General features: G+C 40.2%; 1 protein-coding gene across 2 annotated transcripts; it reads right to left on the bottom strand.

Annotated features, from left to right (window-relative positions):
• Window positions 1–8: 8 nt before the first annotated feature.
• LOC117251064 (glycerol kinase-like) lies at window positions 9–25,813 on the bottom strand. 2 transcript variants are annotated; one of them, XM_033617032.2, is made up of 20 exons: window positions 25,631–25,813; window positions 21,021–21,094; window positions 18,111–18,217; window positions 17,883–17,960; window positions 16,409–16,488; window positions 16,003–16,140; window positions 15,658–15,767; window positions 15,234–15,300; window positions 10,968–11,003; window positions 10,206–10,273; window positions 7,342–7,384; window positions 7,159–7,239; window positions 6,923–7,001; window positions 6,660–6,756; window positions 6,099–6,183; window positions 5,780–5,900; window positions 4,558–4,701; window positions 4,246–4,332; window positions 3,961–4,035; window positions 1,103–1,241 (listed from the first exon to the last, which is right to left on the bottom strand). In XM_033617032.2, exons 1-19 carry the CDS (start codon window positions 25,682–25,684, stop codon window positions 3,962–3,964), a joined length of 1,623 nt encoding a protein of 540 aa, XP_033472923.1. In that variant the 5' UTR covers window positions 25,685–25,813; the 3' UTR covers window positions 1,103–1,241; window position 3,961. The 2 variants fall into 2 exon arrangements, with proteins under 2 accessions (XP_033472924.1, XP_033472923.1); XM_033617033.2 differs by lacking the exon at window positions 3,961–4,035 and having other exon boundaries at window positions 9–1,241.
• Window positions 25,814–26,448: the final 635 nt, after the last annotated feature.

Raw genomic sequence — 26,448 nt, 5'->3', positions numbered from 1 at the left:
CTGGAAAATGAGTTTTTCATATTGTACTATATTTAGTCTCATGATAAAATGGTTGAATCTTAGACACAAGGCACACAATTGCATATTTGGTATCTGTAAACTCATAATTTCAATATCACAGACTTGGGACATACATGCAGTCAAAAAAAACTTTGTTGGAAGACATTTGATAAGCACACTGTGCCAGATTTACAGACTTAGTAAATATACTACTTTAACACAAATGATTCATTCTAAATTAAAGTGAGCTTAAAGATTTTTATCACTGAACATGCATGATGGTGCTGTCTTAGGCATGTGCTCACATACCACTGACTCGATGTAAAATTGTTAGGACAAAATCAAAATGTTTTGATGCTTTGATTTACTAAATGGATTGTATGAGGGTTTCCCTTTAGTGTTAGCACTGACTAAGCCATGATGAACTTCCATTCTTAAAAACAATCTAGTTAAAAACACTACATTCCCCTTTAAAAAACATGCAATGCTCCCAAAATCACCCTCTCCATACACTGGATAAATATAAAGTGCTGTTGAGAGCCTGCAAAGTGTCCGCCTGATGTCAGAACTGAATGCAACAGGAAACCTGTTAAAACATATTAGCACTTTTCCCACTCAATCCAAAGAAGTTGAAGTAACTCTAAGGACAAAGTGTCTCACTCATCTTTAGTTGCTCCAAGAGCAAACCCCACTTAAACAGGACGTAAGCTGACCAGTAACCTTTTTCAAGAACTGAATTAGTCCTACTTCTCTCATTCATCCCAGAGTTGAGGAGTAAAAAGTACACACCAAATTTACAGAACATAGTTAAAAAAAAAAACATTACAGTATCACCTTTTGTTTCAGTAATGAGGTACAATAGTGCGACTGTCCTACAAACACCTGAGTTTTCCTATGCTTTACTGTAAAAGTTAAAAAGGCAATTAAGAACACCTTCCCCTTTTCAGAAAAGGTAGATGAAAGAAACTCCCATCAAGAATGGTTCCATTGTCGCTTCAAAAAGCTCCACAGTTCGTGGCAGTCTTCATTCTGGCTGGCACTTGAGGTTGGTGAACTGTTTTTAGTCATGTCACAGCTATATTACTACTAGCAGGGCTGTGTGTCCCTCAGAATGACTGCATATCTCATCATGCAGCAGTCAAGTCCTTTATTCAGCGTGAGCACATTTCCTCTTCCAGTCTTGTTCCACAGTAGGTTCCATGTTCCCATGAAGGTCTTATACGGCAGTCACGGCTGGTGATCTGTGAGGGGAACACACATCATTCTCAGAGAGACCATGATACAGAGAGGCTGACAGACAGATATTTCTTCTGGTTGAATACCAAGTCTAGGGGCTAAGCGGTTAGTACCAGAAAATGATGTGAAACATGTAAACCTTCTGGGGCTGTTGCTCTGTCACTAAGCATCAGATCCAACTGATCTGGAATTGCGTAAGTTTAAAATGCAGCTGTGAGCTTAACTGGACCTTGTTGCTCAGTCACAATAAGCACAGTTTTCAACCTGAAGTGCAGCTAAACCAAATGCATTAAAAAGCTTCAACTCCTTTAACTAGGGATGCATGATATTTGATTTTTTTGTCAATATCCGATATGCTGATATATAACAACTTATTTGACTGATAACTGAACCGATATCGATATATATCCCATTTTTCCCCCACCTAATTTTAGTGATCAAGTCTCTTCTGTAGTGGAACTAACATCATATTATGCATGCATACTCTTATCATGATGGCCTACCAGCAGGTGGAGACATGAAATACAATGCTTTTCAATGTATGTAATATTTACTCAATATGCAATATAAGAAAAAGCATGTTGGCCAATTCTGATCATCATTATCAGTGACATGCTGATATTATCGTGCATCCCTACCTTTAACAACTGTTTTGTGGAGCACATTGAGTCAGTATATCTTAATGAAATGTGTTGAACTTCACTCAACCTGCCTGAGCTATCTCTACCATTTGGTTTAAATACACTTTGTTTCTGTATGTCAATACACCCCAAGGAAGGCGCAAGTCAACACATGTTGGAGTACTTTTAATGCTTCTGGCCCACTGTAATAAAGGCCTTTTATATTGTTTAAACCACCTTAAGTGCCTGGACCTGGATCATTTATCCCTTTTTTTGAAACTAAGTCTTCCTTTTTTTCTTCTTGTTGAAGTATTCCCTTCTAGGAGCACTTTGATCTGAGGGATACCAGTAGTGCTCCTGCTACCCTTTTCTTTCATAAATAAGCCACAGGTCCAGTTTAAACCTCAGCTTCCAAGGACACAGCAATGGAGTTTAAGACACCTCAAGTACCAGAAAACACCGGTTCAAAGTTGTCTCTTACCTTGAACTGCAGCTAAGCTAATGACAGAGCAACAGCCCCTTTAGTCAGCAGTGAAAATGTGGGGAGAAAAAATACACTGAACAAAAATTTAAAAGGTAACATTTTTGTTTTTTGTTTCCATTTTACACAAGTTTAAGTTAAACATCTAGATTTTTTTATGCACTCAGATGATATATTTCTGTCATATTCTGGACGCAAATTTGTTAAAATCCGTGTTAGTAAGCACTTCTCATTTTCCATGATAATCCATCAACTTGGCAAGTGTGGCATATCAAGATGCTGATTAAACAGCGTCATTGCTTCACAGGCATGCCTTGAGATGGTCACAATAAAAGGCCACTCTAAAATGTGCAGGTTGGCCACACAACACAGTCATACTGATGTCAAAAGTGTTGAGGGAGCATGCCATTAGCATGCTGGCTGTAGGAAGGTCCACAAGAGCTGTTGCCCATGAACTGAATGTTAATTTCACTATCATAAGACATCTCCAATGTTGTTTCTGTGAATTTGGCAGTACATAAAACCAGCCCCAGAACTGCAGATTGCATAACCACACCAGTTCAGGACCTCTACATCCAGCATCTTCTGCAAGATCCTCTAAGACCAGCAATCTGGACAACTTATGCAACAAATTTCTGCATAAACCATCAGAAACTATCTTGGGGAAGCTCATCTGCATGCTCTTCATCCTCACCAGGGTCTTGACCTGAGAGCAGTTTGTCACTGTATCTGACTTGTGCAGTTGTGTGGTCCGTTGGATGTACTGCCAAATTCAAGGAAACATCATTGGAGATGTCTAATGATAGTGAAATGAACATTCAGCTCATGGGCAACAGCTCTGGTGGAAATTCCTGCAGTAAGCATGCCAATGGCACACTCCCCCAAAACCTGAAACATCTTTGTTGTGTGATAAAACTGCATATTTCAGAGTGGCCTTTTATTATGACCATGCCAAGGCACACCTGTGTGTTTAATCAGCATATTCATATTTCACGCCTGTCAGGTGGATGGATTCTCTTGGACCAGGAGAAGTGCTCAGTAACACAGATTTTAATACATTTGAGTCCAAAATTTGAGAGAATCTACTGAGTGCATAAAACGTCTTATTTCTTTAACTTAAACCTGCAAAAACAAAGTGTTCTATTTAAATTTTTGTTCAGTATAAATACAGTAACATACATTCACCCAACATAAGCACAAGGGTTGGACCAATACAGAGTTGAGTCATTTGACAATAATGTAATTCACGAATGATTTGATGGAGATTCCTCTAAGTATAGCTAGTTTTAAAATGTCTTATTAAGCTCAATTAATGTTTTAATTAGCTCTTTAAACACATTATTTACCATTCAACAGCTAGGGTGGATCACTCAACTTTAAAAAGCTGGTAAAAAAAACATTCATCTATGAAAACTTAACGTGTAATGTTGGCCCAGCTGCTGTTTTCATATGCTTTTCATACCTAACAGGATCTCCACTGGATATGAAAAATCTGCATCAGCCAAACCCTTTATACACTGTGTTAGTAGTGTGTAATATGTGAACATGCAGTCAACCCCGTCACAGCATAAAGAAGTTAGCACAGTAGCACACAGCAAGCACAGCATGCAGTAAATGTCGGACCTTAGGGGTCTGCTCTGGTGGGGGGAGGGGTGAAAGGAACCCCCCAGGGGGTGCCGTTCATCTTCTTTCCTAAACCTGTTGTCAGTGAATAAGAAAGAGAGCATCCAAGATGGACAGATTGACTCAGACTCCCACACTTGTTAACCACACCAGATTCAGGTAAAGCTGATGCTACAAAAACCCCATGAAAACCATTTCCTGCCGTCACAGATTTATACAGCTGCAGAATAACTTCTTACTTCAGTTATACTTCTGGTAGATAGGACAAATATTGCAGTTGTGTACCGTTAGTATTGCAGCATGGCTCTGTGGTCTCCCAGTTCATGGATCTCTGAACAGCTTTCTTCCACCGAGCAAAGCGGAACTCACTCTCTGTGAAGAGGGCAGTGAGACAGATAGGTCAGGAGAAGTGATACCATGCTTTTTTCCCCCAGCTTTTTCCGAAGGCATCCTGTCATGATTGTAACATCCACTAGATGGTAGCAAATTAAGTGTAACCTTCTGAGAACCTTCTTTTGGAGTTGAATGAATCTAGTTCAACTGGTTGAAGTGGCTCAAAAGTGCGTCACACATTTCTTCTGGGTCTTTTTTCCTTACCGTCACAGTTAATCTGAGGTTCATATTTCTCAGATGTGATGTGTGGGAGATGACTGGGTCTCAGGCTCCACACGCCCACCCCCTCTGCTGCTCCTGCTGCCATGGCTGCACCCAGAGCTGTGGTCTCCGACATGCTGGGTTGCACTGGACCAACGGGAGACAGACAAAAATTAAAAATATGTTGTGATCTGTTTCCTCAAAAATAGTAAATATAAATTTGGGAGATTTAATGCAATGAAATGCAAAAATGTTTTGAAGATTTTCCCTCTATGATTATCAAATTGTAGTTGGGCTTGATCCCTTGGTCTTCCACTTAGGCGCTGGAATAATCATCCAAGATTGGAAGAGTGTTGAAAGCAGATGTATCCTGGTATCCAGAACCCACTAATGGTGTAATGGTCATGGGTACACGGTTATGTACACACTGGTTAATATGTGCTCTTACCCTACTCTGGTACATCAAAGTCAACATTTCTGTGTGAGTGTGTTTTGTTTTAAATGGGACAAAAGTCAGAAGGGCAGAAGGGGTGTAAAGTCCAGGTTCAGGTTACTCAGGTTGACCTCTCTCTCGCTCGCTCTGTCTCTGTCTCTCTGTCTATCTATATAGACATCCATCCATCCATACATACATACGTATATATTAAATTTGGCTCAATAATAACTGTAGAGGTTCACAGACAACAGTTGTTATATTATTAGCTGAAGCAGTTTTACATTGTATGAATTAGCCTAGCAGCTAGCAGAGTTTTCCTCTAGTCATAACTTACCAAATAACAAGTATAATTTATACTTTTTCTCCCTCACCGTTGGTTAAAGTCACTACATCTCCTGACAGAACAGCACAGTGGAATTTTAGCCTGCATGCACATTTTTTCAGCAGAACATGTTTGAACAGAGCAGCTAATGTTGCAGCAAGAAGTTAGCGAAGTGAGATGCCTGACCAGGTTGGTAACGTTATGTCAAGTTTTCTATTTATTTTATCTTGTAATGGCAATGTTTACGTGTGGCATGTTAACCTGTATTTTCTCTGAAATCAAAAATATTTCCACATTGCTAATTCCAGAGTTAATAACGATGTCATTATCTGCCTGCTGCTGTTTGACAGTGACACAGAATTTCAAAATAAAAGTGTATCCTCAATGTTTTCACTTTCAATCGATTATAGATGGTTACACCCCTTGTGGCTATATGTATCATGCGTGTGTTATGAGAGTGCTCTTACCTACGGGAATGCAGAGTATGTCTGCCTGCAGCTGCATCAGTAACCTGTTGGACGTCATGCCTCCATCCACCTGTAGCTGCGTCAGAGGGATGCCGCTGTCCTGGTTCATCGCATCAAGGATCTGATACACACAATGTCCTCATTTAAACACACGCCAATTCCAACCAATACCATTCACATAAAACCCTAATCAGGGTGTTCTACACTTAACATAACCACTGTTTATATAAAGTTGGTGCTTTGGTATTTCCTGTTTTTAGTTCTTTTAAGGGATTACATGCTTTTCAGTTGGTTGTACAAACTATCACACACTGCTCACCTCTCTGGTCTGAAAGCAGACGGCCTCAAGAGCAGCAAAGGCCAAATGGTTCCTGTTGGTGAACTGAGTGAGCCCACAGATGATGCTGGACAACAAACAGAGGAAACAGATTCAATATACAAACTACAACGTTGTCATTAATGCCGATTGTTGAAATAAAATAAGATCTACTAATACATATTTTCATGCTTTCATGTTGCTGGCATGCCTTGGGGAACAAACGAAGAATCTATACAAGTACAGTAACTCTCTAGAAGTATCACATACAAGTATCAGATTATTACTGGGGCTTTGTTTTGTTGGTGTTTTTTTTTGTTTGTTTTTTTAACATAGCTTCTTTTATGGATTTGGCCTTAAATGTCTACACGCAAACATTTGATTTGATTTTAAAGAGTGCTTGCGTGGATGGGAATTTTTTGGAGAATGAAGGAGGGAAAAACCCTGTTTTCAAAAATACCCATGTGCGTGTGGACAAGGCCTAGATTTCTCCATTTCTCCTCATATCAGGGTCAGATTACAGTTGCCAGTTCAGACATGAGTTTGAGCAGCTGACTGTCTTACCCTCTTGCACTGGGCTCCCAGTAGGGGGCATAGAGCCCTGAGAAAGCCGGCACAAAGTAACAGCCGTAAGAAGTGCCTGCAGCAGCTGCTAGCTTCTCTGAATGAAACGGTTAGAAAAGTAAGAGGAGGAAGAGCTGGTGGTCAAACTCAAATATTTTCTACATCATATAATCAAAACACAATTAGGTTGCGACAGAAAGATTTTTTTATGAATGAGTAATGAATTTCACATAAGAACAGGGAAGATGCTACAGTGTAAGTACCAATCTCTGAGGAGGACTGCACGATGCCCATATTGTCCTTCAGCCACCGCACCACAGCTCCTGCGATGGCTACTGAACCCTGGGAGAAAAACATCAGACCCAAATCACATCAAAGCAGCAGGCTGGTACAAATGACAAACCAGGGTACACCATGGAGGACATTATCACAATACAGTGGCTGATTTAAGAATAAAACTGAATTTAAAAGGAATTAACTAATGAAAGCTTTCACACACCTCCAGCGCATAGCAAGCAGGCTCATCTTTCCCCAGTTTGTAGGCAACTGTGGTCAGCAGGCCGTGGTCTGACATCACAGGCTAACACAACAAACATTGTACAGAGTATAAAACGACAGAACAGAGGGCATGAACGGAATTTAAAATGTCCCATGTCTTATTTTCTTGGTCACAATGTCTTACCTTGGTCCCTGTATTTCTGAGCAGGAAGCAACCGGTCCCGTACCTTTGAATAAGAAGAATGGAGAAAAAATAAAGACAGATTAGACACCTGTGAGAGAATAACTGATGACTTTCTTCAAGACTCAAAGGGAAAAAAAAACATCACTCATAAGTAACTCTATGTCTGACTGATGGAGAATCTCAATTGTCCGTGGTTATTTAGGCTAATTATGACTTTTAAGTTAACAGATTATGAAGGAAATAAATAGGGGAAATGAATGAGCTCTTATGTGGCTGTTGCTCTACAGACTAACTAGCCCCTTTCACTCTGCCTCTTCAAGGCAGGAATTTCACACCATTATGCTGTCTGGTCATTCTGTATAAAAAGGTACAAACTCGGAGAGGGGGCACAGAGTTGTCTCGCTTTAAGGCAGGCATCAAAGGTAGTAATACAGCCGAGGTCTGTATTAACTGGACAGCTGGCGGGATAGGATCATGGGCAGCATGAGTGTGATGTTTTCATGGTGTGTCCCCCGCCACGGGGGATTTAAAAAGTAGCTGGTGGGCAGGTAGCAGCTAACTCAAAGAAGAAAAACAGCCGCCAAAAATGTCTACAAGTTGGGAAACAATGAGGTCAACGAGATCAGCCACCATCAGGGGTGGCAAATGATTGTTGTTGCTATGTTAATGCCATTGTCATTGTTTAGAAAGCCCTGTTGACGCCTATGTTATATGTCACACTAAAGGCTGACGCTATTGCAGGGCTCCAGACTGCAACCGAATGGTCGCATTTTGCAATCATTTTTGGAGTCAGAGCGAGTATTTTTTACAACTACTCGCTCGTGCTGTTGTAAAACAAGGGGGTGAGTCCACCAATGTGGGCTAATGTGTGTGAGAGGAGGAAAGTCCGGAGAGTGTGATTAGTTAAGTGCGAGGGTCTACACTCCTTAGTAGGCTCTTTCAAGATTAACTGCGCCTCGTCTGGAAAGTGGACGAGAGCAGGCGGCTGCAGCAGGAGGCGCTGACAACAAGCTGCGGTCAAGTCAGAGGACTTCAGTTTCAGCACGTAGTGTGACCGAATTTACCGTCATCATGTAAAGTCTGCAAGGGCAGAGACTGCAAGTGGCTGATGGACAGCCCTTGAAACTGTTTTACTTGTTGCAGTGGCAACGTTCAACTATTGCTGCTGTCATATTCATTTATATGTTTTATAAGTTGATGAACAGTCCCTACTTTTTGTGACTAAGCAAAAATGTATCATACATTTCTATATAACATACAGGCAACACAGGAATGTTTGTAAATAAGGACAGGACTATAACTCAATAAATTGGGTGTTGCTTGCATGAGAAACCTTCTTTTGTTGTTTTCCAGCCATTTTTTGCCTATTTCACTGCACAGCCTGACAGGCTGCAAAAATAAAATGCATTTTCAGTCCCTCTACAGCCGATACTTATACATATCTCTGTATCATGATGTGGTTGAACATAATTTCTGACCTAAACAATTTAAGTAGCATTTTAATAGACCTAGCGATCAATAACTATTTTACACATGCATAAGGTTTTTCTTTGGCAGTTCAAAAACCCAAAACATCACGTCTGTATTGCAATGAAATGTGGGTTATTTAATCAGTGAAGTCTGCACCCCAAGTGGAAGTCTGCAGAAAGTCTACTTGAGGCCCCTTGTGGACTGGCTGAATTGTGGATTTAGAGCCCTCAGCACTCCTGCACTTCCTGGGAACATGCCGCAAAGTCCATGAGTCTGCACGTGCAGTGAAGTATGGACATTTGGGCTGAATCCAAATGAATCCAAACTCCTGTATCAGTTTGTTCTCAGTCTCCAATTATTGTTATTATGATAGATTAATTTATCAAAAGGCTTTACAGGTGATCTGTAATTTATGTTCATGGTTCAAGCTCCATTTCACATGAATTCTCATGTAAATCAGCATCATATCAGTTTGCTGCTGCAGAGCAGACCTGTCCCCTCAAATACGCAGGCTAAATTAGTTGTGTCTGACTGTAAGGTTAATATTTTCAAAGGAAAAAAAACAAGACAACGGCTTTCATTAAAGATCAGTCAGATACAGTCAGGGCTTCACATCTGTACAGATGTTATTTTGAGAATCCTCCCACTGACCACAAGTCTTTGTGATGCTAAATACTACAGTCCAATGTTAATATATAATAGACTACAAAAAGTTTATAATACAGTTAAAATGGCCAAAAATGTGAATAACTGCGTTGCAGGACGATTTAGGGCGTGCCCCTAAATTTTCTGCTTGTGCTCCTAAAATTTTTCAGTCAGGGGCTACAGTGCGCCTACCAATCACACATAGTGTTTCAACTGATACCCATTACTTTTAGCTAAGCTAACTAATGCTATTTCAACTGTTAATGCTAGTGATGACGTAACATGTAGCATCCCATTTCCTAGGTTCCTAGGTGTGGCTCGGTGTGGGAGAATTTGGATTAGGCCAGGAAGATTTTGAAGTAAGAAGTAGATTTAGACACATATTAATGAGATGATAACTCTTTGAAAATAATGATTTAAGGTAGTTTGTGTCACTTCAATTCAACCTGACTTCATTTTGAAAACTGTATGCAAATAGTTACATTATGCAAATTAGCATGTGACATAATGTAGCTACTCTTGAATCAAGCTTTAACAGCTTGCCATAGACAATAGTTGTAAACACTGATCATGTTTTAATGCATTTAACGTTTTAATCTTGTGCAATGTTGGAACTCTTGTGTCAACACTAAAAGGAAGGATGATGAAAAATAAAACTATTACACCACATAAAGCACAATTACTGACAAACACTATTGTAGCACGCTAACTGTAGCAAATGGGTAAAATACAGGAAATGGCTGACTTACGTGTTTTTGGCCTGGCCTTCCTGGAAACACATCTGACCAACCAGGGCAGCTGACTGGTCACCGAGACACTGACAGAGACATGGGCACAGTTAGAGGGCCGTGACACACACCAAAATCACCCAGAGTCTCACACTAAAAAACAGACATCAAGCTCTTATCTAAAACTAGAGCCTGATCAATACTGCCTTTTTGACACTGACACCTATATTTCACAATTTAAAAAAAAAAAAAAAAAAAAATTAGCAACAGTGTACCAGCTTTACTGACTTCTTTAACATAAAACGTTTTTTTTAAGGATGCCTTAAAGTAGGTTATTAAATAAGTGTGACCAAGATATGGACTGACAGGAGATTTTACAGTTGAAAAATTAAGTAAATTTTTTACTGTAGACATAAATGGAAATCATATTAAATTACAGCAGCAACTATAAACAACAAATACAACAAATTATATGAGAATAAGATACAAACATATCAAAATACGGCCAATATAATTATAATAAATTATACTAAACTAAATAGTAAATATTAATTTGACATTTGCACTGTACAAATGCCTAAAGCTCAGTCTGTTGTTACTTTCACAACACAACAGATCTGTGAGAGGCTAATATTAGCCTGAGTAAAGTATCTGGGGCTGTCTCTCAAATGCTTGAAGGAAAGCCACGTGTAACAAACACCACAGCACAATGACACCTACAACACTAAGCACAGACAGATGTCACTGTTCTCAGAAAGTTACACAACATGCAAAAGTCCTTACCCCAGAGATTGGAACTCCTGCAAGAGAGCCGGATTTCTGGTGAGAAGACAGAAACACACCCATGTGTTTAGAGTTTGGATAAACTACAGGATAATGCTAACTGTTGGGTAATTGAGTTACAAAACACACAGCAAGGGTAAATACTACAGTGTGTTTACACTGAAAACATCTGGATCAAGCAACAGGACATTGTAGGGAATCAGACATATAAAATAGGCCAGTGGTTCACGAACAGGTGTCAAGGGAACTCCGGTAGTCCCCAGAAAAATGGGGAATTGCTAATTTTCGTTATTTTATTCACTATAGAAGTGCGCCTAATGTGAGTAAGAATCATTATAGTGAGTATTCAGTTCATAGGCTTCATATCCCCACTGTTGCTATCAACTATAGACCAATTCAAACTGGAAAACATTAACATATAAAATGGGTAATGGGTCCCTTTGTATTCCTGTTGGAATGTTTTGCAGTGCATGTTAATGACAGCTCACAGGAAGTAGACATGGACCCAAGCTTTATACTAGCAAGGAAATGCCAGTAAATGATCTTTGTGTGTCCTTGTGTTCCAGTCTGTGTCCCCTCTCTAAATTCAGAGGTTTTTGTTTTTTGAAGAGAAACTGAAGTGAGTAAACAAAGAGCCAAAGAGACAAATACAGACTACTACTGTCTGCTGGTATGGAGAGTTATTTCCTCTCACATGGGCACAGAACACACATGCTGGTTGGCCACTGGCTGTAGTCTTTGTGGTGTATTCATGCCCAACTTTGACACAGGTAAGGTGAGGCGACGCAGCAGTCGGCTTTCACTAGTTCACTAGTTCTTTGAAGTCAGTTCGGTGTGTCTGACCCTTTAGACTCAGCGCAATGAATAGTTTCACTTTGATTGTGCCTGATGTTCTGGTGCTCCATCTGTGCCCAGCGTACGCTCTGCACTCCGAGTGTGCAGCATGAATAACTGAATGGTATATATATTCCAACAACACCTAATAAACAGTCCAGCTCCAAAAATAGAAACTCAAAATGTGGCGGCCGATGTTTTAATCATGGCGGGCTGCTACAAATAAATTGATGTGTGGGAAACCCTGGAATCAATTTTGGGGTCCTTGACATGAAAAAGTTTGAGAACCACTGAAAAAGGCAGTACCTACCTGTAGCCAAGAGTGCAATAATCCAATGTAACAAAAACATTCATGTAATAAAATAGTATCATAGGATAACAATTTGCTTATTTATGTTACAGTGATCATAAAACACTATTATTTTATTATTACACTACTAATGATTAAGTACTTTATCAATGCGAGTTTCCAGCTTATTGTAATAAATCCCCATGATGCTACATACTGCCCAAACAGGAAAAAAAAAAGTCATCAACGTGACAGCAGAGCAGTTTTATTACCTATTAGGAACTTGATTGCGTTATCATCTATAACAGCACCATTAGGTGCACACAGGTAATCATGCCATTGGAGGTTATCACCTTAACAGCTACTTTTGTGTGATGCCAGTAAACACCAGTGCTGCACCAGGTTTAACATGTGTATCTCTAGTTGAAAGAATCTGAATATTTTAATATACGATTTGGGACTTTTCCACTAAAAGTGCAGTTGCAATCGTCAGGATCATACTGCACAGTGAAGCAAGACTAGTAACAGAAAAATAACCTGTCTTATGAGGGTGTCTCTTCCATTACCACTACAAATGTAGGTTTGGGAAGATGTGGTAGAGGCCTCCAAAGAGTAAACAATAACTACATTCTGAGGTAAGAGGTAAGAAAACCTGACCCATAAATACAAGGAAAACAAATAAAGCTGCCACGTTGTTGACCCTTGGACTGCAGGCCAAGGTGCACGTTGCATCAAATGTTTAACTTGAAAGACTGTGTTGTTGTCAAGAGATAAGATTCAAGCATGGACAAACAAAGACACACAATAACAGAATCAGTGTATTGCTGAGCTAAGTATCCCTGAAACACACACACACACACACACAACACACACAAAAACACAAACACACAATGCAGTCACGCCATCTGCCAGTGTGATAAAGCAACATGGAATCTTATCAGGCCATTTATCTCAATAAGGAATTTTATTGAGCCTGTGCTCTGTTTACTGTAACTCTGAAAATCATAATAGTGACCCGTAAATCCAAAATCCTCTAACACTGATGTGCACACTTGATAAATATTCAAACTCATACTGCAGCAGTGATAAAACCTCACACGAGCAAGCTTTATGCACAAGTTATGCATGAAGCTTGCTGTGTTTAAACTGGGAGAAATACAGTATCACCCATTTTTAAAGATGCTGTCTGGAGTATATGTGCCTGTTGCCATGTCTGATATCAGATCATCAATACGAATTCTTGATATAATTTTACATGGGTCATGACTTTAAAAAAAAATCCTCTAAATTGGCCAGAACCCCAAAGTAACACATTTTGATAGGCTGCACATATTGACAGAACTCTGGCAGCTGAGATGCAGCAGGAAAAAACAGTGTGCAGATCAGTGTATTTTCACATCTAACTCAGTGAGTAAAGAGTTTATTTTGACCAAACCTGAGTCTCTGATTGTTAGAACAGTGGAAAGACTAAGGCTGCATTCACAATAAATCAAGGTAAAAAATGCAGAAACCTGCGGCAAAAAGTTGAGACAGATTCAACTTTTGGAGAAACGCAACTCAACATCATGCTGTGGTGGCCAATCATGTATCAGACTGTAAAGTCCTCCATGGGGTCAAGTATTACAGTCTCTTTCTATTGTTAAATATTATAGTGAGTAAAAGATAAAAAGTAGCCTATGTATTAACAGCTCCTGTGTACTATCCTACAAGGGAGAACACTAACCTTGTTTGTGTGTGCAGACACGTGTGCCTTTTGTGGCAGTAAATATTGTACAGTAATGATAATCAAAAGGAATTCTAAAGATTTTATAGGCTGGTATAAACAAACTCAGTGGCTGAGATGAGGAGATCAGCTTCCTCTCCACCCTCCACTTTCCCACAAATGGGCCATTAAGTGTAGGATGCACAGTTATATCAGGCCGATACATTATCAGTGGATAATGGGAAATTTCAGTTATTATGTTTTATTTCGTTGATAAAATATTTGATATTACAGAGCCAATTTGTTTTCATTTACTTAATATGGAAAGCATCTACACACCCCGACATAGTGGGTGGTGGCACACTTTTGATGTTGGTTTGTGAGCCGCCATTAAACACAGAAGAAGAGGCACAAGTGCATCCAAACATGCACACACTTTTTCCACTCTGCCAGAGGAAGACAACATGAGGGGAGTCTGAGTAGCATCAGAGGGTCATATCAAACACAGAGCCTTTAAGCAGTTCCAACAGCCTCACACCAAAAAGCCACTAATAACCATTAGGTAACACTAGCCATGTGATACTAAGTTAGCTCTATCACTATGTGTGTGTGGGTGGACTGTCTTCAGCTATCTTCAGCACAGAGCTCACAAAACCCGCAGCAGATGTCTTCAAGTGTCTCTGTGGGAAGGCGCAGGGACTTAACTTTTTGTTTCAGTTACTTGTGTATCATACATTGACATGTCTGTTTTTACAGATTATGTTGAAGCATTCAATTTCAATTCTTGGGCAAAGTACTCCATAAAAACAAAAACATGTTTGAAAAGTTTTTTGATATACTTAACAAGAATACATAGATGAAAATTTGAGGAGTCAGAACTGTCTTAGTTAGTGAAAGAGAGAAACTTGGATTGGTACCTTTGTATTTTCTGTTTAATAAGGAAATAAGTGTAAGAATAGGCTAAACTGGAGTTTTCAAACAAGTGAGTGTGACCCACTTTCCAGCTCCACTGACGTGTTGTCACCATAACAACTAACAATATTCAACAGTATATTTTTAATAGTCAAATGACCATGACAAACCCTTCAGTGTCCTTTCTATTCATTCTACTTAAATGGAAATACTTATCAAAAATTCACAAGTAAATTCCAAAGGACACTAGTATTTGAGCCAGTAATCCTTCGCAACGTCACTACCAGCACTATCAGTACAGTATCTGTTGTTGTGATATTACACACAGTATCTCATCACATTTTATGGCCACATTCCCCAGAATAGTTTATGATTATATTATATATAATTTACACAGATTTACAACCCTGTACTTCTTAAGTAAGTTGAAGGAAACACGGGTCAGGTCTCATCAGATCGATCTCAAAACACAAACAGTATTACTGAACTGATCAGACAAACTGTGGTTGAAAACGATAACTGAGCCTACCATACAGCCGTATATTTCAGAGGAGCTCCTGACTTTGGGGAGGATTTCCATCGGGACATCAAAGTACCTTGAAGCAGCACAACAGCAAATCAGACATGACGATGCAGGTTTATGATGTACCATACATAACAGATAGGTAAAGGGAGTGTGTTTTCATTAAGCACAGTCTGTAGTGAAACAGTGATTTGAATTGGATTGGATCAAGGACCGACTCAGTTTTAAGTTTGAAGGTGGACATAGCACTAACATCAAGTTCAAGCTGAAAGGCGTTTAAATCCTGTGGGCTTTTCTTGAAAACAAACAGTTATGTTTACGTTGAGCACTTCCGTGTGAAAACCAAATGTTTGTGTGCTCAAGGCCTGTATGTTCATGCTAAATAAATGGTCTACTGTGTGGGTGTGTGCGCTTGCATGTGTTTCTCTACCTGCAGAGTTCAGGATCCCAGTCCATGCTGTGAATGTTGAAGAGCATGGTGCGACTAGCATTTGAGACGTCTGTACAGTGGACCCCTCCATTCTTTCCCCCTGTCAGGCACTGAGGAAAGACAACACTGGACTGAGTGTGCATCAAATGTTGTAAATAAAACAACATGTATACATTCAGAGAACATGCAAATGGTACTGAACGCAATTTAATGCATGTATTAAACTTTCTGCAGCGCAGCTATGTACGTTCTAGAGAAAAGTCTGTTAAGAATGATTCAGAGGTTTTCACTTTATTCTCAGCTCCATGGGCTTGTGCACAGTGTCAGGCTTTGAGCAGCTCTTACCCAGATGATCCAGGAGTCCACTGTGCCAAACATGGCGCGCTCATTCCGTACTGCCTCTCGCACTTTATCCACATTGTCCAGCAGCCAACGCAGCTTCACTGCACTGAAGTAGGTACTGATGGGAAGGCCTGTCTTGTGCTGAAGAGTGAATAATAGAAATACAGATTAGAGTATTTCTTTGGAACAAAAGGAGTGTTGCCCTTACCAACTGAGCTGAGAAAAACCTCACCCTGAAGATGCACATATCCGAAAATCAAAGGGAAAACCACACACACTGTTGTGTTCTCTTATAAAGTTAAGCTAAATGACCATCAAGACTTTTAGTTATTCAGAATCAAAGGATTCCATTCATCAATACATACATTTTGTATTTCTACATCTATGATCTGTTGTCCATGTCTCTCACCTTGAGGTGGTTCTTGTTTTGGCCCGGCGCTTTGTCGATGAGAGACTCTACTGTTGACTGTGTGCGCAGGTCCAACCAAACTACAGACAAAGCAGAGGAGGACAGCTTACACACAAAAACCTAAAATATCTAGATTAGACAGAAATTTCTGTATGAGTTTAATCCATTCACAAAGGCATTGCCTCTCGAGAGGTATTTCACCATAAAACTAAGACAAAGTTCTACCTGCAACCTCTTGTCACAGGTTGCATGTTTGACAGTAGCAAGAAATTCAGTCAAAAAGGGATATTTATCTTCTCACAATGTTTCATTTGTATAATTCCTGGGGGTGTAAAGAGGTGAAATTTCACAAAATTCCAAAGATGGAGAAAATTCAGAGAAAATAAACCTACTTTCATGTAGCAGAACATAATCTGTTTCACGTTATTCTTGTTCTGACCCCTTAAGTTTTCTTTTTTCAGACTCCAGAAGCAAATTGCTTCAAATCTATTTTTACTCTCACTTTCACGTGACATATCTGCTATCTGAAGTGCATTCATAAAATCCAACATTTGTATAGATTTCTCTTCACATTGATGTGAAACTGAAAAAGGATGCGTGACATTTTTGCCTGACATGTTTGCTGGAATTACTGCAGACACTGAGAATGTAAGTAACACACACATTGCACCGATTCTCATAGGGATTGTCTCAGTTTCCTACAATCAAAAACATGTGCCATCAGAATAATTTCAAAGATTTCATAATCACTAATCACTTTTACACATAGTGGCTTCAGACAGGATTACTGGGCAGTCTTGCCTCTTGAAGAACTGCTGTGCACACTGAGGTTGACAACCCACCCCTGACACATCCCTCACATTCCATGCTAACAGCAACCAAGAGCCATTCCTCGCTTTCAGATAAACTAGCCTGTCAAGCTGGAACTAGAGGCCTTAGTAGGGGGATGAATGAAACCCTCTCTAGCAATGTTAGCTCATAGGCCTTGAGTAGGCGGAGACTGCATGTGCTCAGCTGCTACGCTGAATCACAAACACATGGTGCTGGGTGGTGGGGCAGGGACAGACATGACACAGGACAGGATCTGATGTAACCTAGTCATGCGCTGTGCTGGTTCCCAGATGACATAATCTTCTCTTTTGCTCAATTAAAGATGTTACAACTTCAGCTTACAAAGTCATGGAGTGTTGAGTCTGACAGCGATGTCCAAAGAAGTTGTAGCAAAGGGAATCTTTACAACAATACATATGGTTGGTTGAATTGAGGGAGGGTGACTTAAGTTGGTTCATGTCTGTATATTAATGCGTTAAATTCATTCCTTTTTATTTTACACAGCTTCACTTGACCATTTAAGTACTTTGTACAGTGTATATTTAAAGGGCCTTAATTGTAGTCATTAAATATTACATAATTTTTATTTAAAGAAGTATATCTGACACTGATACTTGTTCATTCAGATGAATAATGTACCCACCAATAGCGTTGTAGAGTGGCTCTCCAGTCACCTTGTCCCAAACTAGGGTCGTCTCTCTCTGATTGGTCACTCCCACCGCTGACAAAACAACAACAATGTGAATGTCAATAAAACCCCCACCTCCACCCATCCCTCTCTGTTAGGTGTGGCTAACAGTCTGTTTTTTGTTTTCTCATCCAGCTGCAGGCGTAGGTGTGGTCAACACATCTCCACCCATAGCTGTCCCACCTTTTATGTTGGAAATGTTGATGTTGAGCTGGCAGAGTTTGTCACAGGTCCTCTCCATGCACTCATACACAGACTGCATTATCTCTTTGGGGTCCTCCTCCACCCAGCTGATTGAAACACAAATACAAGCATGTAAACACAAAAACCTCACAAGTGTACAAAGACGCTTGGTCTAGTGAGATACAAACATGTTAACAAAATCATCTACATACAGTGGAGTTGTGGGCGGTTGCTGTTACCCACTACCTATCACAAGTCTGTACTGTGTTAGGTGGTTTGAGGTTATGGGGTAAAAAGCCTTTCATCTACACCATATATAAGAAACTATTCTGATGGATCGAAGTCTTTCTCAGAAGTTCTCAGTTTAAGCAAACAGCTCTTCCTCTGGCTGATGTAATCTTCAATATAATGAGCAATATGACCTCAATGGATCACTGGTAGCTTCAGGATACGTGCACTGAGGCAAGAATATGCATGATTCACACTTTGCTTGTGTTTCTGTTGCAAAAAAACAGAGCAAAGAGTAAAATTTGCTGAATGTCAAGGTTTCTTCGGTTTCAGGCGAAGTCTATTATTTACACAGCCTACAATGTGTCTCACATGGACTTTAACAGGTTGTGCCATATATGTGGCTTCTAGTACTTTGTACAGGGTGTTCATCAACCACATTTTAGATGCAGTAGACAGTAAAATCTGAGCCTGTATCAACCAACCAGCTTTTGTGTGTACAATAAAATAAGAGCTGGACCTTAGACTCAATTATGTTAGAAACATCAAATAAAGTAAGAGATTAATCTAAATGCAGTTAAATTGTAACCTCAGTAAACCATTTAACAAGGGAATTCAAGTCAAGGGAAAAACGGAGGCACAGTAGTGACAGTCTACTCATTTTTTGTTAGCAGTGTGGATCTAAAACCATGTTTTCATTTTTCCTGGTAACTTAAGTTGGTTAGGTTTCCACCATTTTCAGAGGTATTCTGTATAAAGTATATTTAGCAAATAGCAAAAATACTGACTCTGTCTATCCACAACATTTACTTTTCATACAACTGGTTGTACCAGGAGAATATGATTCTGATGGCTTTAAGAGTTCTTTAGAAGCTCAGCATCTAAGATTATTGTGTTACTGTGAAGTAGAGCTGCAACAATTTGTTGATTCATCAATTAACTGTCTGTGGGAAATGGTAACAGTTAAATTAACTGACAGATCCTAAGTCCCACCCCTCTTAGTCACTGTTGCGAGGCCAGACAAGCTTTTCAAAAAGACACATGGCGATGCCAGTTTTACTAAGCTGGGTGTTTATTAGATAGTTTCTGGGCATTGGGAGACACAGCCTTAAGAAACAGACAGCAAGTCTGTAATGGATGATATTCACGATGTTAACTGTATTGAAAAAGGCAAACCAACGCAAACTGAGGCTTTAGAAGCCTTTAGAAGTAGAGACCAAGGATGACAAAACTATCAGTCAACATTGCTCCTGGATAGGTATGCTCCTTTTCCCCTCCTGGGATCAGTGAAGTTCTTTTTGTATTTATTACTGAATACAGACCATGGTGCTGACCTAACGTTAGTCTCTCTTAACTGTAAAAAAAAATTGTATAGTATAGAGTCAAACTTTTAACTCCGCCCACATTGAGCATGTTTGATTTACACAACAGCACCACCTGAAAGTGGACATCAATACTTCATTAAGTACTAATTTATGAACACTGCAGCCTCCAAAATATACTACAACAGGATATTTGTAATATCATCATAATCTGTAATGAATCATTGGCTGCATATAAAGAAATAATGGTACAATTGCAAATTGACCGCTTGGTTCTCTGGTGAAAGAGTGGAGTACGGCATGGGTCAGCTGGAGGCTGCATATAGGCTGTGGGATAGAGCTGAGGGCTGAGAGTCAAGCCGGGCCCATGGAGCATGCTGGAGGTTTCACCGGGGCTGAGGGGGCAGTCATAGCGGATGAGAGGAGAGCCAAGGCCTGCAGAACATGTTGAAGGCTCCATATCCAGGGGTGTGTGGACTCCTGCACTCCCTCTGGTTCTCCAACATGCTCTGCTTGCCCTGGCTCTCCTCTCACCTTCAGCAAGGCCCTCTGACCCAGGCTGTGCTCTGCTCCTCTGCCAAAGAACCAAAGGGAGAGAGGGATGGCCGCGGGATTCGTGCCCACGGCCCTCTTTTGGCTTTCCTCAGTGTCCACATACATGTCTACATGTGGAGCTGACTGTTTTCTTTGGGATTTTGTAGGGCGGGACTTGACTAGACAAGTAATGGGATCCATACTAATGCATCATTCATCACATTCAGTGCTCCATATTGCTATTTCCCAGGCTACTGTGGTCATATTCTGTGGAGATGGCCCGTATTGCACCATTGTCCCTCCACATTACTCCTGCATATGAGACTACTCAGCTGGGAGGACAGCAGACAGCGCCCTTGGTGACAGACTTTCAGTTAACAGCTGTAGCTATTTGAATTCAGCCAGCACAAGCCCCAGCTCCCTGCTGGATCTGCAAGCTTCTGCTCCTGGCATTACACAGGTCAGGCCCAATTCTACTGCTGGCCACCAGCCCTCTGTGACCCCCAGTGCTGGGTTAGCGGGTTAGCTCTGGCTGAATTCAAGATGCCTCAGCAAGTCCATCTCCGCCTCTCCAGATGTGCTAGCCATTCTCCTCACAGCAAAGGTAGTCTCAGAGTGAGGCCAAGAGAAACTGCAGGGTAGCAGCTAGCTAACTAACCAAAGCCCTAAATTGCACATTGCAGAAGGGGGCTTCTCACTGTTATTGGAGCATGGGCTGAAAAGGGGTGGGGCTTCGTAAAAGCTAACTGAAAAACAATTGTCTGATTAATTTATAATGAAAATGATTCATTGGAGCCAACCCTGTTATGAAGTTCAAGGAACTCACCCCTCCTTGGGGAAACTCTGGTTGATCTCTACTTGGTGGTGACTCATCAGCTCAGCTGTTTTTGCATTGAACACCTGTGGAGAAATTAAAGTCATGAGAGACCAAAAATATAAATAAAGCAATGCTACATTCAATGGCTACAGGGGTGTCCTTGTGAAAATGTTAAAGTTGTCTTTGTAAGACAACCCATCATTTGGCACAACACACTAGTGGAACAGTGACGGGAAGTTTTATTTGACCAGTGATACATTACAACACAGCACACAGTGGTGAGTGATTAAAAAAAAAAAAAAGAAAAGAAAGAGAGCATGAGATGATGACTATTATTACTGGCTGGATTTTATCCAGCTACACTGAAGGCACAGCTACTGGCAAGAATGTCACTCCAATAAAGAAGGCTCCCTATTACAGAGGTGGAAAGATTTAACTCAAGGCGACATGGTTGTGGCTTGCAGTCAGATGGAAGTCAGCATTTCTTCTAACGAAATCTTAATGTGTGTGTGTAGTAGGCCTGTCACGATAACAAATTTTGCTGGGCGATTAATTGCGTCAGAAATTATTGCAATAAGCGAAAATATTGCGTAATATTGGGCTTTTAAGACCATTTTTATTACTGCTGCAATTTTGCTGTTTTAGAACATTTACCTTGAAGGACATATAACCCACAAGCAGTTTCTCACCTCACTGCAACTTTGAACTCTTTACCCTTTAAGATCCTCTCATAGCTGTAAAGACTGGGCAGACACACTGACACAAGCAGGCTACAGCCTAACACGCAAAGAGGTAACATTCGGTTGAAGTCACACAGTTGGAGAGCAAATAGGAACATCCTCACCCCATCAGAAAAGAACAGACCATATGACTGGACTAGTTATAGCAGGACCTAATATTATAATATTTAAGGTCTACAAATCTGGTAACACAGAAGGCATTCACAGAACAACAAGTTCAATTTACTCTGTTTCCCAAGTTTTAGGTTGTTAACTTGATCCAAATAACAAGTCATGTATCATCATAGCTAGAGTGTTACTGATCCAAAGTAAGTTTTCGTATGATCATTGTCATATTATTTATTTCAACACTACCAAGGGGTTAATCATTATCATGTATGACTAGAGATGTGTTCACTTACTGTCCTGTGTGTCCTGCAATGAACCTCACAAACAACCGTCTTGGTTTTAAGTTTAACTTCTGGCCTAAATTACATTTTCTGTGCTTGACCAAGGCCCTTGGCCTTTGGAAAGACATCCTAGAACCATGTTTCACAGACCCCTTTGCTGTGGGCATCCATAATTTTTGACCACATGAATTTAAAATATATTCCCTAGCATCATGAAAAAGAGAGCATTAAAGTATTTCTTAACAGATTATGCTTCAAAATGTAGGTGTTTTTTCTCATATGAATTGCTCACAAACAACACAAATGTAACCATGTTCTTAAACAGGGTCTGCGATATGAATAACTTAGACTTAATGTTATTCAGTATTAGCCTTCGTACATTTCAATCAAGTAAGTAAAAGCAAGTTTCAATGTTATGTTCTGAATTCTAGACCAAACACCAGCCGAACATGGACTCCTTTTGGTCTCAGTTCGTCAATTGAAAAAAGCTGTCAGATTTCGCAGATCTACTCAGGCTTAAAAAATCCTGTCTGTCTACTCTTTGTTGCCTACGGTTTCTACAGAGCTTCCGACTCCTGCATTCTGCGCCAAGTCTGAATCTTCCAGCTGACCTACTTGAGGAAGCCCAATTTTATTCACAATGGATCACTAAACAGGATTCATATTGGGGTCATTTCCATGCCAACTCACCTAGAACTCAGAACTTTTCCCACACACACACACACACGAACACACACACACAAAAAAGTGAAAATTATGAAAGCCGTGGAACCCTGCAAAATCCTACAGCTCTACTCTAAATACTTCTAGCTATGAATTTTTGAAGTTTGGCCCTCTGAGCTAGTTTTTGCAATTCTTTGTATGAGCACTCTAAGCCTCAGTCCCCAACAGCTTATTTTTCACTGGATTGGGTTGAAATTTGTACTGAACATTTAGGAAACTCTCAGGATAATTTGCAACATGTATTCATAACTAACAGAGCAGGGCCCCATGATCTCACTATCACACCAAACTGCTTAACGATGAAATTGATTACAGTTGCACTCTTTATTTCCGAGTATGTTGGAATCCAGTGACCCGCCCAAACCTGTTTCATCTAGTATGCAACAAACCAAAGCCGTTACAAGCACTAACTTACAAAGTTTCTGAGCCCAAACTTGTTCAAACGTACGAATGGGTATCATTTTAAAAGTTACGATACCTGTACCAATACCAGTACCCTTAAAGTGATACCAAAGTTGAGAGTACTTCATTTTATTTCGTCTTTTCTACTTCGTTCAATACCAGTCATGCGAATGGAAGCAATAAATTGAGTAAAATGCCACCAGTTGCCATAGACCTGTAGTATAGCCATACTTTCAAATGTTTTGGTTGTATCTCAGGACACTGAATTGCCAACTCCATCAAATACACTGACGTCAACTTGACCACACCACAGACTGTATGGGTTGTAGGCGCTGCAGTAATTGGCCAATCATAGGTTTCACTGAATCGAAGAAGGCCTGTGATGATTGGCTGAAAGCAAAACCATACAAATTGTATGTTTTTTCAAGATCTAGGGTCAAAACAGGTTGAATGGAGGTATGGTTTGACTACAGAAGTTTTGGTACTACTTGGTACTGGGTTGTTTTGGTTCGACACCTCAAAAGACATTGAGCACTGATAAACAGTCCTTCTCAACTAGTATCACACAGAGACTGAAAACCTCCAGGTCATCACGGTACAGAAGTCTACCTGTGATATAAAACCACTGAATGTAATATTATAGCAAATGAAAAGTACAAAAAAATAGCTATTCTCAAAAAAATATTAAATGATGAAGGAGTAATATGTTCTATGTATCTGCAATGAATATTAACACTTTCCCATTGAGAAGTTTCAAGGAAATCAAAATAATCCTTATTGGTAAATGTAAGTATCTTAAAAGGTGTGTTTTTCAGCTCCAATGTTATATTCAGCAAGATCTTTGGCATTTATTTTTTTTATGCAGGACTGAATTACTTGTGGATGTGACAGAACTACATGCATACTACACACAATCAAAATTTGGTTGCAAGACAGTGAAATCATTTGGAGCATGTTTACATATTATGGCTCAGAGGTAGAGCAGGTCGTCCACCAATCGGAAGACCAGCTGTTCGATTCCCAGCTCCTCCAGTCTGCATATCGAAATATCCTTGGGCAAGATACTGAACCACAAATTGCTCCTGATGATGCTTCCATAGGTGTGTGAGTGTGTTAAAAACTGAGTAGCAGGTGGCACCTTGTATGGTAGCCTCGGCCACCAGTGTATGAATGTGTGTGTGAATGGGTGAATGTGACTCGTAGCGCAAAAAGTGCTTTGAGTGGTCAGATGGCTAGAAGGCAGGTCCATTTAACATTAAAGGTTCTTCATTTAAGTATTTAAAAGAAAGTTTTATTTTATAATTGATTGCTGTAAACATTCAGCAGTATGTGAGTGTAGGGTTTTGCAAAGTCCCATGAATTTAATATAAGCCTTCCCCCGTTTTTTTCCCCCAACAAAGTCCATTCCACAAGCTGGGAGGTCCTATGGTCAGAAAACACTGACCCTTGTATGGATTAAAATGTACTGCAGTGTAAAGCTGCACTACACTGTCTGTATTTTCAGCTATAAAGTTTATTCATTAGGCTATCTAAAGTGAAAGGTTTCAATAGTATTTCTTGGGCCACAATCATCTAAACGATGTTACACTACTTTTCCTAAAATCTTTGAGAAAGTGACTTTTGCAGACTGTTTTGCTGTAAATTAGCTGCTATTTGACTGACAGGCTCATCTAATAATAGCAACTGTATTTCATAACGCGGCAATAATGACTAACATTGAACATTTAAAATGTGAAGCTCTTAATAAACTCGATTCGTGGTGCATTAGCTGGTTTAATATTTAATCTTTTAATTTGATCCCACTGCATGCTATATGACATTTTGAGCCCAAATTTAAAGGGCCAACCTTCTCTGCTAACAGTTAGCACACTAATACTCTGTGAGGATGAAGTGAACACCATCTTTTGTATTTTACTGTAACACCGACTGCTCTCATACAATGTGCTCATTCACCAGTAGTGGCGCGCCGAGGAACACGCTTTTCTATGTTTATAACGTTAGTTAAATTCGCTCAGAAAATGTCTTTTATTTGTGGTTCAAGAGAATAAATAGACAGACTGCTAGCTAATACAGAATTACAATACCGCATTGCTTTCGACGGGGTTAACAGTTACCCTCGCCATGTGTAACGTTAGCCTTGGAGCTTAATTAAACTCGAGTTAACGTTAGTTCTTATTCTTAGTTATTAAATATTATTATTTCCAACTGTTCTTTTTCAGTCAAAGGCATCATTATTTGTTATTAGTTAACGTCATGTGGTCAAATGAGCCAGCATATGCCGAAGGAAAGTCCAAGAAAAGTTGCCTCAATACAGACTACTCGGTATGTGTGAAACGTAACATTGCGACTCCACCACGTCACTCACCAGAAACCTTGTAGAGCTCGTGCCCTGGTCAATAGCAGCTACCAGCGGATCCATCCTCCTTCTTTTTACTTGTTACCGTTGAAACGCTCGAAACAAGACGTTAAACACTACCAGCTGCTGGGTTTGAGGCTCGCACGGGACGACACGAGTGCTCGCTCGGACAACACTCACGACTCCTCGTGAGGGGTAGGGGGTGGGTCAACCCAGGAACCGGCCCGTGCTGATTGAACGATTGGCTGCTCCACAGAAGGCGTCGGCCTCGCTCTGTCCAATCAGGACCGGGGGCACGCCAGGGCACGGGCAGGGAGGAGAACATGCCGAGGGCGCAGAAAAGGAGTAAAATAAATAAACACTTACACAGACTGTGTCGATTCTGTAGATCGATAAAGTCGATATCTGAGCAGACAACACTTAGCCTACCGACACCTTGTGATTCAATCAAGTATGTATCGATGTCTGGATACGCAATATCCGGCCACTGTGTTGGCTCATCATCGATCCCACAGACATATTGGACGGGGAAGCCTGAAGGGACATGACAGTATTAGACCACAATTTATTAACTTCAAGATATCGCCAGTGTTGGGTAAGCTGCACATTCCTTCACACTGGAAGAAGAACTAGAGGAATGCAGTTTGGTTAAATAAAGCTGCTTAGAAAAAGTAGGCTAGTTCAAAGTACTTTGTCAAAAAAAAAAAAAAATCAAATTGAAAATATGATAATGCCTGCTTATGTAAACTTCAAAAGCTCATAGGACCTAAATGTCAGACATCATTAATAACTGCATTTACTGAAATCATGAAATTTATTTTCCCGTT

The sequence above is a fragment of the Epinephelus lanceolatus genome, chromosome 14, assembly GCF_041903045.1.
Source record: "Epinephelus lanceolatus isolate andai-2023 chromosome 14, ASM4190304v1, whole genome shotgun sequence".
Taxonomy (NCBI): domain Eukaryota; kingdom Metazoa; phylum Chordata; class Actinopteri; order Perciformes; family Serranidae; genus Epinephelus; species Epinephelus lanceolatus.
Note: the sequence above shows the minus strand (reverse complement) of the source record. Positions and strands in the feature narration are given on the sequence as shown.